Here is a 15,119-nt window from a genome sequence, read left to right as displayed (position 1 = left end):
AGAACACAAAACAGAGACTCAATCTCAAATGCAGTTTCTTCAGCCATGTTTACGTGTGTCAGACCAAATAAGATGTCTTCAACTCAACATTCATTCTTCAGTGAGGGCCTGTGAGAAAGGCAAGGTCCTTCTTGTAAGGTGTTGGACACCACGACTCTCTTGGGCTGACTTCTTCCCCCTAGTGGGGGTTTTGGGGTAAACAGCACAAGCACATTTTTGCGCTCAGACTGGTGTTGTGTGCTGGCAGTGGACCCCAGCTGCTGGATAACCAGGGGAGTGTGAGCTCTGCTGTACACTCCACCACTGCCCTGCAGTGAGACACTTCCAAATGTCACAGCAGAAGACAAGCCACCATCTCGAGCAGTCTTGCCTCCCCAGACATCCATCACCAGAGTTTCTGATGGTGAGCATGTCTCCCTGGCACTGCTCTGGCATGCAGTGTCTGCAAGGGAACCAAGGCTCTCGCTGAAGTCCTGGCTGTGAATGCACCGGCAACATCCATTTTCAGGACAGGGGCAGGTGGAAATGTGTAAAGGAGGAAGACGATTGCCTGTCACATGACCCAGAGCAGAACCCTGTCCATGCTGGTCATGGGCAGCACATGAGGGACGGTGATCCTGGAAAGTGCATGTCTTCTGTGGAGACTGTTTACTGTAGTCCAGAACCTCCTCCTGATGCTGCGTAGGTCCATCCGTTTGCTCACCACCTAATGAGGCGCGGTGTCTCAGTGATAGAGTGGACTTCAAACGGAGCCCAACAGGCGGATGCGGCCTGAAGGCTGATGTCCTCTGTTCTGAGTGCTGGCTGAGGAGAAGAAATGGTCAAAGACAAAACATTGTGTTGCAATCATTAAGTTCTGCTATGTGTGTATACCATGCGAGCAATATAAGAGGCAGAAGCACCTTCAATGCTAGTGATTATGTTTTGACACCAAACATCTTCCAGCATATCAAGAGTGAATCCCGGCAACATGAGTACTGACCCGAGTCCATCTTTCATCACGCATGGTAATGTGGAATCAGTTGAGAGTGCAGGAGAAGTGTGGAGCCCCAGGTCTGTTTGTAAAGCTCCTCTGAGCTTTTTTAACTCTACAAGAAACAGCAATATGTCAAACCAACACACGCATATGTGGACATGTGAATCAAATATAGAAAAATAAAAATGAAACTAGTCCACATTATCCTCAATGGCAGATTTTAGCAGTTTTTTTTCCTTCGTTGTTTTACTTTCTAATTGCTGCAGGGGACGACAGAAAACAAACAATGTCTAATATTCAGGAGTTCAAGGTCACCTTTCAGAGCACAGTTGGAACCACAACATGAACAGTGTCCACAACACAATGTTACTGAGGTCATTTGCACTGTTGGAGCTGCTCTCTGAGAGAAGACAAGTAACACAAACAACAGAAGACCTTCGAATTGAAACTGAAATGAAAATCGGAGGTGGGACAGGTAAGTCGGCCGTGCAGCCAGTAGATGGCAGCACTCGCTGCCGTAAGACATCAGACTCACCTGACAGTGTTGGGTCAGTGTCACCGCAGCTCCTGCACTGTTTTCTGAAACTTCCCTGCACAGAAGTATCATCATATTATGGCATGACAATCCTGTTTTGGAACACTGCAGCACCGGATCTAATGAAAACAAGAGCCAAACTCACAAAAGAAGTTGGAAAAAGGAATGAGAGAGAAAGATATAAATAACAAAGTAAGCGGCGGGAAGGAATTTGTGTCTGCGACCACTAAATGGTTGAGCAGCAGTGCTCAGTCATGACACGGCCTCAAACATTTATATCCACAGCAAATGAAAACCATCATGGCCTCCCCTCCCTCTGTGCACGCGCCGGCTGGTGAAACCAAAAACCTGATTCGAAGTGCGTGACTGACTGGCTGCCCACTCTAGGCCCCCTCTTCAGCACTGCCACCGATGGAAGGCACGATAGCAACCAGACTGAATGATACTTCCAAATACAACAACCAGTTCCATACCCTCAGGACAGGGAGCCTGGCCCTCAAACAGTCAGACTTCCAGTGGAAACAAACAAAGCTAAAACAAAGAGTAGAGCCTGGCAGAATTCTGCTCCATTGTTGATTTAATTGAAAGACCATCATCTGTGCCCAAAAACCGAGTTCACAAAAGGAAGGTCATGAGCAATATGATATGGCAAAAATAACCTCATGACAAAAACTTCTACAACCGTTGGTAGCATTGTTCAATGCAATAGGATCTAACTGTAAGACGAAAGCCCAGGAAACCACACCAGAACCTGGAACGTGTGGCCGTCTGTGCTGTCCATGAAAGGAGTGCTTGGGACCTCAGAGATCCACCAGAGTAGAGCAGTCAGGTTTAGAAAATGGGACTGTGATGTTTCAATCATTTCATGAAAAGGTGATTCTAGAACTGCACTTTCGTACAGGAAAGTGTATTGACAACATGGCAACAATGGAATTGGTCTGCAAAACCTCTATGCAATAAAGATGCTTCCAGGATATGAAGCCACAACTTCATCGCATGAACATTCTGAAAAACAACTAGAGCTGGTGCAGATTATTAAAATAAAAGACCTGCATTAAAGACACTTGTAAAAAAAGCAATCCATAAAACCATAAAGAAGATAACGTGACATTCCATGTCCGTTTCTGGGGGAAAGTGCAACATCTGGCCTCCAACTGGCCTCTTTTGCTATGATAGATCTCCAAAGTCGATGCAAGAATGTGAGCAGTGAGTGTGCAGTTGAGTGCAGCAGACTGGACGACTATAGGGGTATTTTACTCCTCAGCACTTCACAACGTCTTGGCGAGACAGACTGGATGGGAATGAAACCAGAGCTGAAGTGGTCCTGCACAGGCAGATCTGGGGGGAATACACCGAGCAGAGCAGAGCAGACCTTCTTGTTGTGTGTGTCGGACCGTACCTGAATGAGTTGCACTTGTCTCTGCAATTGTTCACATTGGTGTCGCAGGGCTGACCTGAGGAGAGGCGGACGGGACAGCCATGACGTATCAGCACTCCATTTGTCTTTCATTAACAGGCAATTTGGGGGAAATCTGGGTCACTGTGGAAACTATGCCTTTCACGCTCACAACAAGCACAGGGCTCAGGCTTTTACGAGAAGTGCTTCATTTAAGAGTCTGAACTATAAACCCTCTGCACCACAAACACGGCTGAATCAGATACTGAATATTGGCAGCAGAAGGCTGCTGATAATTCAGCTGAATCGAATAAACATTCACACAAAGGAATCCCCAACTTTGGTTATATAACGCATAGCGTATAGCCTCGTCTCTCCAGTGAAAAAGACCCTCTGCTGCCCCTGGTCCACTCTGGGAGCATTTTCTAACAATGAAGCCTTTTGTTCTCCTCAGGGAGGGAAGGGGAGAGAGCGGAAACCAGGGACGGAGAAAGAGCAAGCCTCCAAATGAAGGCTTCTCCCATGAATACACACATCTGTTGGCAAAAATGTGAGGAACAGAGACAACATGACAAAGAGCAGAGGCAAAGAGAACTTCAGGTAACAGAACACAAACAGGCTGCATAATCATAAGACAACGAGGAATAAAAAGGATTCAACTGTTGTTGAAGCTGCAAAAGCATATAGAATTTCTGCTACCTCTTTGATAAACCCCCTGCTAAATGTGTATGATATGTCGACCAGCAATGTCTTCAATCCACTGAACTCATCTTGTGCTCACAACGATTCTCTCTGTTCCAGATGCAATTTTGCTTTACCAAACTTCACACCTCACAAATAATATTCAAGTCATGGTCGTGAAGACTTACCGAATGTGCTCCACCACTTCATCGATATCAGTAGCGTTCAGTTTTTCTTTCACGGCATCAATTTCCTCTTCACCCGAGGACCGGACTGAACACTGAGAGTTGGCTCTGTTTGAAACACAAACACGTATTTTGAATATAAAAAAAGATTCTGTCCGACCAGATATTTAAGTTACTCACCTGCTCTCTGTGACAGCATCTTCAGGGCTTCTTCCACAGTCATGGCCGGCCAGTACGTAGCGTAAAGTTCTGGTTTTGTATCGAGCCAAAACCTCATATTCATTTCTTGAGGATCACAAACAGAATTATCCCAATCATTTCACTTGATGACCAGAGGCTGCAGAAATCCAATGCAAACACCAGTTGACTAAAGCAGTATTTGACATTTTATAATGAAGCTTTTTGGAAACCCAATTCACTTTATTGGTCCCTAAATCTTTGAGAAATCACAATGACATGGAGGGAGGGAGAAGAGAGGCGGCGTTCGGACCACACAGAAGGGAGCGACCAAGATAAATCTTGGTTTTACAAGGTGCACGCCCACCCACACTCAATTCCACATAAAAACCTGGAATGAGAACTATTTTTTAACCTCTTGACCTGGGCTTCTTAAACACAGGATTCGGTGAGAGTTAGGGCTCAGCCCTTTTGTTATTAACAACAAATACTTAATGAGATGCAGAAACATCTTCAGTATCAACTCGGGCATAAATTGTCAAATTGCTGTTTTTTTTCTTTACTTTTTTTTTTACTATTCAAAATGACCAGAATTTGACATTAAGATTTGTAGAGTCAGCAACTTAATGCCTTAAGAGATTTGTATTGACATATGGTGAAAGAGAAAATCACATGACAAAGGACTAATTCAACGCCAATTAAAGCTCTGTCACAGAGCGAACAACATTCCTGACTGCCATGTTGATGGGGTGAGCTTGCACCGAACACACATTAACACGCTCCCAGACACACACAGCCCGAAAAAGAAAAACGTCACAATGCCATTCGAAAATTGAAAAAACATAAGGCCGTACTTTAAGCAGTTTCTTTCCTGTTAGGAAATAAAAAAGAGATAATTCTCTGAAAAATATGGCTCACAATACTCACTTTGAGTGGCCATTTACTAAAAAGAGTCTTCAATGAAGATAGTGACGTATAGATAGTTCAGTCTAGTGCAGGCGTTGCGAGGATCTGCTCTCTGAACATAGGATAATTGTCTTTTTGTTCCATGATTCTAGCCTTTGTTCCTGGTCTTGCCGACTCATTTGTATCTGACATGGAAGGACAATGCAGCGGTTTTGTGGAGGGCTTTGTTAAAGCTCTGCGGCGTGAGAGAGAGCGAGTAGAGTTCCCATGGCACCGCTGCACTCTGCTCACAAGGCAGACTTCATGTACTGAGGTGTCTTGTAGGTCAGAAGCCGCTAACTTGTAGATGAGCTCAGACTTCATTAACAGTTAAACAGGCCGCAGCAAGCCATGAGGTACTCTACACCAATGGTTCTCCTCTGGGGCAGGACTGACTCGTTCACTGCCAAAACTCTTCAAGTGCATGCAGCGGTTCACAGTTTAGCCGTTTACCAGCTCCTACTTCTACTAGTCCTGTGTCCCTGATCATGTCTTTACATACAGCCGAGCACTGGCTAGGAACTGCAGCTTCACTCATCAAACTACTGCATCTATGGAATGAAAAGAGGAGAAGAGAAGAAGAAGAGAGGAATGTGTCCTGAGCAGGGACGGCACTGAAAATACTTCTCTCTTCTTCTAGCGAGGTCAGTCTGAATGTCTTTCTTGACGTACCTTCCTTCTCCTTTGACTTTTGTTTTAAGGTTCTGCAACAGCATCTGGACCTCAGCTCGGACCAGCTCTTTAATCGCAGGGGGGTCAGGGAGAGGGGTGCATGCCGTGTTGCTTCCTTTCTGCTTCTCCCTCCACATGTTGCTCCACATCACTGCCTGCAAACATTAGCACAAAACCTTGTTCTAAACCTTCAATCCTCCCGCTTTTAATGGTGTCCCACCATTTGGAATTTGAAGTTAGACTTGACAGCAAGAGAGATTAATAAGCAACAGCTGCATGAGTAAAGCTTTCAACCATGGGAAATATATTCAACTCAATGTCCTTCTTTAACTCCATCTACACATTTGGATCAATCTGAGCGATGATCCCATCCTCACGAACTTGACATCAATGAGGCAGTCGAATTGAAGCATGTCTCTCATTGCTCTCCAGGGAAGCAGGATCCAGTAGCACGGCGTCTCGGCTGCAGTCAGACCTTGACTATGAGCACGGGTGCACTTACATGCGGGCTCCAGGAGACCATCAAAATGACTTACGTTGACATACTTTGTTCCGTACTTTCTTTGTGTTCCATACTAAAACGCCTGGCATCCTGGAAGCTTCAACTCAGCAATTGCAAGAATAAACGTGACTCAACTGGCCTCAGCTGCAGACCAACAGCCCAGTGTGGAGCCCCTTGTTTGCTACTTTGCTGGGTTTATCAGTGCAGGTGGGCAGTTTGTGCTTTTCTTTTAACCAAGGAAGATTAAATTCTGCATTTCATCAGCACAAATTTGATGAATTGTGATAGGAGAGTGTTTTAATACCAATCAGGGAATTGCCGTCTTTGAAGAAGCAGCTAAAAAGCTTCTGAGCTCCCAAAGAACCATGACATTTGTTCCATGCTTGGCTCCAACCCACTTCCCAAAAGCTCCTAAAACAACAGGCAGACATCACGGATGCTCACGTCATTGACAGTGAATGTAAAACTTGCATTGTTTTACTGCTGTGCTGAGAGACAGAGGGGAGTCTGCTAGTATTCAGGATACTGGAATGCATTTCATGGGATATATTTGGCAGGTAGGTCGGTCAGGGACACCTGTTGATTGTCTATCAGCTACTTCTCTTCAGCGAACTACTCCTTACTTGACACATGGCCATTGGTTTATACATGAGTGAGACTGCGACTATAATCCAGCTGTTGATCAGATCACAGCAAGCCCAGCATCTCACATTATCATCTATCATTGTCTACTTGCTATGATATGGAATCCATATCTCGCTGAACTGTCTCATCACATCTCAGCAGTTTCAGAACAACACAACCTATCAACGCCACACAAAGTTGGAAGGCTGTGGAAGAAGGAGTCTGTCACATATGCAGACACTTAAGGGGCAAGCTAAACCTTTTCCGGCAATAGACTGGCATGAAAGATGAATGTTCGCAACCCAGATCATTGAGGTGAGAGGGAAACAAAGGGATGATTTACGTGCCTACAAGATGTGAATTTATATTGAACCACTGCAAGGCAGTGGGCTATTAAATACAAGCGTAGAGGCTTCCCCATACATTTGCAAGCAATGCTACTAATGTGGGTTTTATTGGATTGTTTCTCTTGGAACAGTTTTCTTATTAGAGCTTTAAACTCAAAGAGCTTTCATCTAGAATAAAAGAGAGCGTGTGTGCAGTCGGAGGAGGCAAGGTTTAATATTTCCTCTGATGTGGCCAAGGCTGACAACCAACACCTTGTGAGGGATGTTGAGGAATGAAGGTATTTCAGAGATGAAGAGAACATGCACACGGGGGAGAGCGCACTGAAGAAATGATAGTGGCATGCAAGCGCCAGACTGGAGGTGAAATAAAGCAGGCAGTGTTCTCTCCCTCAGAGGAAATATCTTAAAGCTCACAGGCCTCGGGGAATTGCTTTCTGTCTTGAAGCTTTAGGCAGAACCTGACACTGAGGTTGAAAAGTCTTCTCTGACGTTGCACAAGCATCAGCATCACATCGCTGAGTCCTGGTGTTGACTAATGGAGTTAAGAACAGGAACAGCTGACAGACTTCTCAACACATGGAAGGAGCTGTTTCACTTAGCTTCCAGAGCATGTAGGTTACAGTGGTGGAACACAACACAGCACCCACTATAGGTAAAAGAATAACAATGGTTATATTTTTCTCTCTGGTATAATGTCTCTAGAATGAGTCATGAACACACATTTCTATTTCTTCTTCAGTAAATATATGATTCTTGAATAAACTTTAATTTGTTTTCAATTGTTTTGCAAAATAAGAGTGTACTTCTCAGAAGAGTCTGAAATACTTCTCAAGTGAGATCATCACATCGAGACTGAAAGAGAACCGATGAAATATTTTCCATGGCAGAAACTGCTGCAACGTTTAGCAGGCCTTGAGTAAATATTAATGTCTGCGGAGCAAGTACTCTGACAGCAGTACGGTACCAATTCAGCCAGCTGTCTGAGAATCCTAATGAACCTAATATGATTCCAAAATGCCTAATGAACGAGCTCAGCAGTGGTTCTTTCATGTGCAACTATCTTATTATTATGAAGCGCAGACCAAATAACCACTATAAATTACTGGGAGCTACACACAGGTACAGGAAGAGATGTTTCCAAATGCTCCCACCTCTGCATGCAACTCTGTGTACATATCGACCAGGGAGCAGCCGAGCGCCGCGTGGATCTTTGGCAGCTCAGACTCCGCCGCATGTTCAGCAATCAGGCTCCAGAGAGACGGACCCGGGCAGGTGGACTCGCTATCATCAGAGGACTGCATTGGATGGCTGAAGTGACAGAGAGACAGCACCGAGTGAAACATGACACCACTGTAGGTCTTGTCTGAGGAGCTGATGCCATGCTTAGACCAGGCACCTGATTACAGTGGTGGAGCTCGTTCCACCTTGTTCACGCCTCAAGATCTGAGTCGCTCACCCACACAAAATATCAGCGAAACAAATTGCAAAGTCATATAACTGAAATGTTACACGGAATACCAGTTTTCTGCTTGAATTCATGCGCTCATGCATTCATGTTTGTTTCTGTTACCATGACAACTGTCCACACGACCACTTGTCTCATACAAACGTGGCCCCATGAAAACATTCTAAAACTACTACTATTATCTAAAATACATGGGGCATATAGTTCAAAATTAATTATTATATAATGTAGTATTGGCAGTTATTCGTTTAATTGTTGTAAATTATACTTGTATTATTTCTTATTGTCAGCAAAAGTTGCGCAACTGTGACGGTCTGAAGCAGAGTGAATCCAGTCAACGGAATATTTACTCGACAACTCAGCAGTAGCTGTGACGTGTCTGAGCTGATGCTCTTTATCCTCCTAAGTTAAATGCAAACGTTGGGCGTAACTGGTGCATGTCTGAATGTTTTTCTCACGTTAAATTAACACCCAACAGGTTTTAACATTCGGGTATCCTTTCGATAAAAAGAACGTGACATGGTTAGCATGAGAAGGACGTTTTCAACGTAGCTAGCTCGCTTGTGTTTGCGTAAACTAGGGAACTAGAGCAAACCACATTTTCTAGAAACAAAAAAGTACGACATTTCACGTATTTTCACTCATTTCAACCCTGTTAAAAAAGACCGAGTTGCACCAGCAAGTGTGAGAGGCTAGCATGCTAACGCTGTACTGTACGAGACGCCTCAATAACATAAACAAATAGATGTTTTTGTGTTAAAAATAGACTGTAAAATATCGCCATCAATATTTTATTAACAACCAATAAAGTTAGTTAATTTAAAAAACTCACCTGTGTGGGAAGGCTGCAGCCTCGGTTCCCAAGGCAAACTTTTCAGTTGCTATGGGGAAATCTCGCGAGATGTCACAGTCGCAGCGGTCCGTCAGAAAGTTCATTACAGCGGGAGGAAACCCGAGTGCTGGCGAGCACTGCCTCCGCCCCTTCTCTGGATCAGTTCAGGACTGCTGCGACGAGGAAGCCTCGCTGACGATGTAGTCTCTGTTCTTCTGCGCGGGACTCATTTGTTTACCTTCCGGGACCTCACCGCCGCGAGCATGTCCGCTCTGAGGGGCGCCTTCGCGACCCTGCTGCCGCCGCTGCTGCTTCTCTGCGCCCCGGGCGGCCTCTGCTTCTCCGTGGCCGGCCAGCAGGAGAGCACCTGTGAGGCCAACGGCAGCATCTACTACGTGGGTGAGTGGTACTTTCTGGACTCGGACCACTGCACCCAGTGCGAGTGCACCGCGGAGGGCTCGGCCTGTGCCCGGACCGAGTGCACCTCCCTCCCGGCGGCGTGCATCCATGTCAGCCACTACCCCACGGACTGCTGCCCGAGGTGCGAGAAGATCGGCTGCGAGTACCGCGGGGAGGTCTACGAGCTGGGACACAGCTTCCAGGTAGCACATCTTCGATCGACTCATGTGCATGTTTCCACCTGCTTCCAAGCCGAGTTTTCACCGATTAGATTCGTCCCACAGTGGGGAAACGATCAAGACGTTTAAAGACAAAACACCACACATTAAAATGTACCCAAGCTACAATGGCACATTGGACAAAAACTGCCTCACGACTGCGTCATTTAACGATTCAACAAACAACATATAATGGATAATTGAAATGAAGAAATAAAAAATAGACAAATATTGTGATCGAACAAAAATGTTGTGACAAGTAATAGTAATAATAATAGACAATAATTGTTTTTCTCCAACATATGAATCAGTGTAATTAGGTGTACATCACTAGCGTATTTTTATCGCTGTCATTAATCTGGTCTTTGTGATGCTAAAGCTCTCCAAAACATCTCAGCAAGTCTGGGTCCCAAAAAGTCAAGTTTACGTTTCAGATTTGGTCCAGTTTTTAACCACTTTTGACCAGTAATCCTGGAAGTCCAAACAGCAAGAATAAAGTCGCCTTCGTCTTTGTTACGCACAATGCAGATTCAGTCGGATCAAACCTTAGTAAATCCATTTATTTAAAATGGTAAATTTAAAATATGAAGCCGATTACTTTCAATCGTGTTTTCAGTTGTGTGTTTTTTCAAAGCGGTGGTCTATTTTGCTTTTAAAAATCGCGATGATAATCTTAAAAGACAATATTTCCCTGCGTGGCTCAACACGCGCTCGTCTCGTTCAGCACTTCTCAAACCTCACTCACTGTGTGACGAGTCTGCTGGGGTGAATGGCGCCACCTGCTGGGATGCCCGCCACATAACATGAGGAGACTGTGGCATGTCCTGGGAGTGAAGCTGGTCTCAGTGTGTGATCTGTGTGTGCGCAGCCGTCGGAGTGTGAGCAGTGCACGTGTGACGACGACGGCATCGCCCGCTGCCTGGTGGCGGACTGCGCTCCTCCGCCGTGCGTCAACCCCGTGTACCAGGCTGGGAAGTGCTGCCCGGAGTGCCAGGACGGTGAGACCACTGCGCCATCGTAACCCGGGTCTGATGATGTGGTACACCAAAGAACAGTACCTGCCTGACAGGTGGCACTCGCTGATGCTCTGACGCAGTAGAATAGAAGTAGTTTTGGAGGCTGCAGTAGCAGCAATACGATTGCAGTGGTATTATGAAAAGTACTAGCAGCATAGTGGTAGTATGAGCTGCGACCACTGGCGGTTCAGTACTTTATAATGAATAATAACTTGCTAATATGCTGCTAATACACATGTGAATATGTATGTATTCTTTATGTTCCCTAATCGGCATCAGTTGTCGGAGGTGACTTGTATTGGCATCACAGTAGTCGCTATATTTACTGTAGATCTGGAAAAAGTAGGTCAAGTTAGTCGCTATAGTCGTGGTAGCAGTAGAAGTATTTGTAGTGGAACTTGTAGGGGAAGTACTGATAGTAGTATAAGTGGGAGCAGTGTCGCAGTAGCAGTTATAGTAGTTATACTAGAAGATGTAATACAAAAAAATGTTTTTAAGCATGAAGTAGTAGTCTTAGTCTTGTTATTCGTTGTAGTAGAAGTATCCAGAGTAGCAGCAGAGCCAGGAATAATTTCGCAAAATGAGTCATCGTGGCAGTACTATATGTTGTTGTGGTAATCTGGAGGTTTAGTATTGACAGTAGCAGCTGCGGCAGTAGTACTTGGTGCAGTACTGAGTGTCAGACCGTGGCAGTAGCAGTGGATTCAAGAGAGTACAGTTACTGGTGTGGTGACTGGCGACTTGTGCTCCTGCTCAGGCCCCAACTGTTACGTGGACGCGTCCCGAGGTCAGGTGATTCCCGCCGGCGAGCCGGTCTGGGTCGACTCCTGCACCAGGTGCCGGTGCCACGACGGCCAGGACGCCGGTTACTGGGAGGGGAACCGTCTGGCCACCTGCTCGCGCCTCAAGAACTGCTCCCCGGAGCAGCCGTCCATCCAGCAGACCTGAGGAGGAAGAGCAGGGCTCCCCTGCAGCCCGGGAGTCAGCGGACCGCACGCCCGGTCCGGCAGACTCCAGAGAGCTGGTGTCAATACAGTGAGCTCTTTCTGCTTATATACGACGAGAGGCTGACTGGCTTCAGTCTGCGCTTTGTTCTCAAGCCTTCGCTCGCCGCGACGCGTCTAGTTTTGGACACAACCATGGGCACGTTTGCTGCTTTCAGATGACAACCAAAGACAGTGTGTTGGTTCAGGGCACAAGTCAGACGACTGAGGATAAAGGGAAGTGCTTTTGACACTCTGATTTGGTCCAAACGTCCTGACACACCCGGTCGGTTCATACCTTGTTTTCATCTTGATTAAAAAAATAAAATTGATATGACTTCCTAGTTTATTTCATAAAATGTCATTAAATGGGAATATTTGATGAAGTACAAGAAAATAAAAAAATTTAAAGGAAAAAAGTGAAAAAAAGCAATTATAAATAAGAATAAGATAGGTCAAATACAGACATACATTTTGATAAAAATTACTTTAAAAATATGTAAATATGTGGAGAAAAAGAATGGGAGGGTGAACTGGGCAAAATAAAAATAACATTTTAATTTAGGAAAATATATACTTAAAAAATAATGGAACATTTACTATTATTTTCTTTAATTGATGATAAACTAGATCTGACTTATTTAAAACTTCATCATCAAAAGCCAAATCTTGTCATTACTCAATTATATGGAAAATAAAATCATAATAAATATCATTATGATTTTAGCTTATGCCATTACATTTGTGAAAAAATAGTTTCATGGTTGAAAAAAAGGAAAAAAATAATACATATTTCTATGAATGAATGAATGAAATTATTGGAAAATTTGCTCTGTAAATTAGGATTTTGGAAGACCGTTAGTATTATTCTAAAAAAGAAACACAAATACAAAAAAGATTCATTGAATATGGGAGTAAAAAGCAAAGAAAAAATAGTTACACTGAGGCTAACTGAGCTAGTTGTTGACATGAAAATAGAATCTCACCAGGAAGAATCAGGTCGAGGGTCCGGACCAAACAAAGTGATGACGACAGACAGGAAGTGACATCACGCCATCTTGATCAGCATGTTTATTGTTTATCTAGAAAAAGTAGGTCGGATATAACATAATGCATTCTATGTAAGATACATCTCCAACATTCAATGTACAAAAAGAAAAGTCAAGTTACAGTAAATATTAAAAACCCGCCCACAGGCCTGAAAAACCCGGAGAAGATTCCGTCGAGCGAAAAAGAGTCCGCGAGCTTCCCGTCGAGCTGGGAGTCGGATCTAACAGGATCGAGCTCCAGCGTCACCGTCACACTCAATAAGACACACCGTTGATATAGAGGAGTATTGATGAAGGAAAGATAGTGAGCCCAAAATATAGAACGCATCATCGTCGCCATGTTCGAACCCACACGTCCAATAATTTGCAACGCATCACTCGTGAAACAGTTTCGGCTAAAGTGCTAAAAACAAATGGCATGCACAAACACCGGCGTCAAAGCTACTCGGTCCACAGCTGGATGCAACGTAAACACGACTGACTGATATAAGGAGTGAGACTCCAGAAGCTTCTCAGTCTTTTCCAAAGCAAGGACCCTCCCTCGGACGGGGACGTCGGAGAAAATGAGTCGACAACGTACTGGTGATGAGTCACACTGGGCGACAGAGGTGGCACTGCTGTGGTCTCTTTGTCAAACCTGTTTCCCGCCAAAAATGCTACTCTATGTATGCTGTCGTTCTCCTTGCATTTTTTGACCGGTGCGATTTATAGTCCGAAAAATATGGGAAGTACTATTTCACTATTATCCTCTTGCCTCAGAAAGATGGGCTGCGACTCTGAATTTTTCATTGGTTCGTGAGAACTAATCGTAAGACATGTGTGACGTAGTTTGAGGACAATGCTAACGGCTAAGCTAAGCAGATGAAGTGAAGTTTTATTCAATGAAGGGTTCCCTGGACTCTTAAATAACTTCTGAAATGATTTCAAACTTGGGCTCAGTGAAAGAAAAATGGAGGCTAGTTTGCTAATGCTATGTGTAAATGCAACTTAAAACGTGTCTTGCTTTCTTCCATAAACACCAAACTACCTCAAAATTTTCCCATAAAAAGTGCTGATGCTACCATAAAGCTTTACATGTTTGCTGTGTTTTAGAAGCCAAATGCTAACTGGAGGATACGCGCTACGTTGACATGATATTTTTACTAGTTGCACACAGTCGCTAGCAAGTTAGCATCGATTGCAACCTTCCAATATCCATACAAACATGCGAGAACTGAAGCGACGCTTGACACGGCCACTGAAAGGTTAGCGCTCGAGAATTTGGCAGCAGAAAGAAAGAAAGTCTTTGTTGTGGAAAAGATCTGAGACGCAGTGACGTGGCGGGTGAACGACTGTGTCCCAGGGACGAGCAAAAGATTATCATGAGTCAAAAATATAAAAAAGCTTTTGTGTGACCAGTGGGGAGCACTTTTGTCGTCACCAATCACGGGTGTGTTCACTCTGTTCCGGGGATTGAAGCTCCGCGCGGCGACTTGGATATTTGTACTGTCAACGTACCTCAGAAAACCCACAGGTTTCGCAGTGTTCATGTCTATAAAAAAAGAGCGCAGTAAAAGAGAGTTCCGGTCCCGGGAGAGTGGCGGAGCAGGCACGGTACACATTCGTCTAGACGTTTGTGGTCCAGAGCACAAGAGCCTCCGGTGATATCCCAAGTATACGATAAGACTAGCGTCCCCAAGAGTCTCCTGATATGTGACGGAAGGTAGCATCCACTGCAGAAACAGGAGTGTCTCCAGAGGTTTGGAGTCTTCAGGAGGAAAAGAGGAAGCAGTCTGGCAAAGCTTCGCGACCTTACCTCCTCGCACTTCTGCAAGCATCCACCGTGGGGTCAGCCCTTGAAGGGCCGCGGTGGTGGTTTGCCGATCTCCACTGAGATGTTAGTGTAGAGCGGGTACCTCTTGACCTGCACCAGCTTGTAGGTGAGGGAACTGATGCCGTCCTTCTTCATGGTGTTCTTTGTGTTCTGTATTTTGTTGAATCTGGAGGAAGGAAGAGAAGAAAACACCATCATAGGTGGACTTCACCTGCTGGTTGCTTGCTTCTTTGTTAAGAATTTTGATTAGGGAATCTGCCAATACGATACTTATCCGATACGGGTGCGGCAATACCATTCTGTT

General features: G+C 44.8%; 3 protein-coding genes across 3 annotated transcripts in view; 1 reads left to right on the top strand and 2 right to left on the bottom strand.

The window, feature by feature from the left end:
* Positions 1–68: 68 nt before the first annotated feature.
* Positions 69–9,538, bottom strand: ccdc24 (coiled-coil domain containing 24). Its single transcript, XM_053884361.1, has 9 exons — positions 9,338–9,538; positions 8,192–8,348; positions 5,568–5,722; positions 3,954–4,058; positions 3,777–3,881; positions 2,911–2,965; positions 1,512–1,566; positions 983–1,088; positions 69–804 (listed from the first exon to the last, which is right to left on the bottom strand). The coding sequence occupies exons 1-9, from the start codon at positions 9,439–9,441 to the stop codon at positions 84–86; spliced, it is 1,563 nt and encodes a 520-aa protein (XP_053740336.1). The 5' UTR covers positions 9,442–9,538; the 3' UTR covers positions 69–83.
* Positions 9,436–14,445, top strand: zgc:113531 (uncharacterized protein LOC541359 homolog). Its single transcript, XM_053884363.1, has 3 exons — positions 9,436–9,939; positions 10,823–10,952; positions 11,728–14,445. Exons 1-3 carry the CDS (start codon positions 9,601–9,603, stop codon positions 11,916–11,918), a joined length of 660 nt encoding a protein of 219 aa, XP_053740338.1. The 5' UTR covers positions 9,436–9,600; the 3' UTR covers positions 11,919–14,445.
* Positions 12,814–15,119, bottom strand: part of b4galt2 (UDP-Gal:betaGlcNAc beta 1,4- galactosyltransferase, polypeptide 2) — a 78,227-nt gene continuing 75,921 nt past the window's right edge. The window contains exon 8 of the mRNA XM_053884362.1: positions 12,814–14,981. Coding sequence (XP_053740337.1) covers positions 14,831–14,981 — 151 coding nt within the window. The 3' untranslated portion in view covers positions 12,814–14,830. The remainder of the gene's footprint in view (positions 14,982–15,119) is intronic.

This window comes from Synchiropus splendidus, chromosome 13 (assembly GCF_027744825.2).
Source record: "Synchiropus splendidus isolate RoL2022-P1 chromosome 13, RoL_Sspl_1.0, whole genome shotgun sequence".
Taxonomy (NCBI): Eukaryota; Metazoa; Chordata; class Actinopteri; order Syngnathiformes; family Callionymidae; genus Synchiropus; species Synchiropus splendidus.
Note: the sequence above shows the minus strand (reverse complement) of the source record. Positions and strands in the feature narration are given on the sequence as shown.

What these genes read in the sequence shown, in the direction of transcription:
- ccdc24 (XM_053884361.1), bottom strand. Translation starts at nt 9,441, where the DNA reads ATGAACTTTCTGACGGACCGCTGCGACTGTGACATCTCGCGAGATTTC. An exon ending in AAAGTCAAAGGAGAAGGAAG is followed by an intron (nt 4,059 to 5,567) that starts GTACGTCAAGAA and finishes GTGATCCTCAAG; the next exon opens with AAATGAATATGAGGTTTTGG. An exon ending in GTGATGAAAGATGGACTCGG is followed by an intron (nt 805 to 982) that starts GTCAGTACTCAT and finishes TCTTCTCCTCAG; the next exon opens with CCAGCACTCAGAACAGAGGA.
- zgc:113531 (XM_053884363.1), top strand. Translation starts at nt 9,601, where the DNA reads ATGTCCGCTCTGAGGGGCGCCTTCGCGACCCTGCTGCCGCCGCTGCTG. An exon ending in AGCTGGGACACAGCTTCCAG is followed by an intron (nt 9,940 to 10,822) that starts GTAGCACATCTT and finishes GTGTGTGCGCAG; the next exon opens with CCGTCGGAGTGTGAGCAGTG. An exon ending in CTGCCCGGAGTGCCAGGACG is followed by an intron (nt 10,953 to 11,727) that starts GTGAGACCACTG and finishes GCTCCTGCTCAG; the next exon opens with GCCCCAACTGTTACGTGGAC.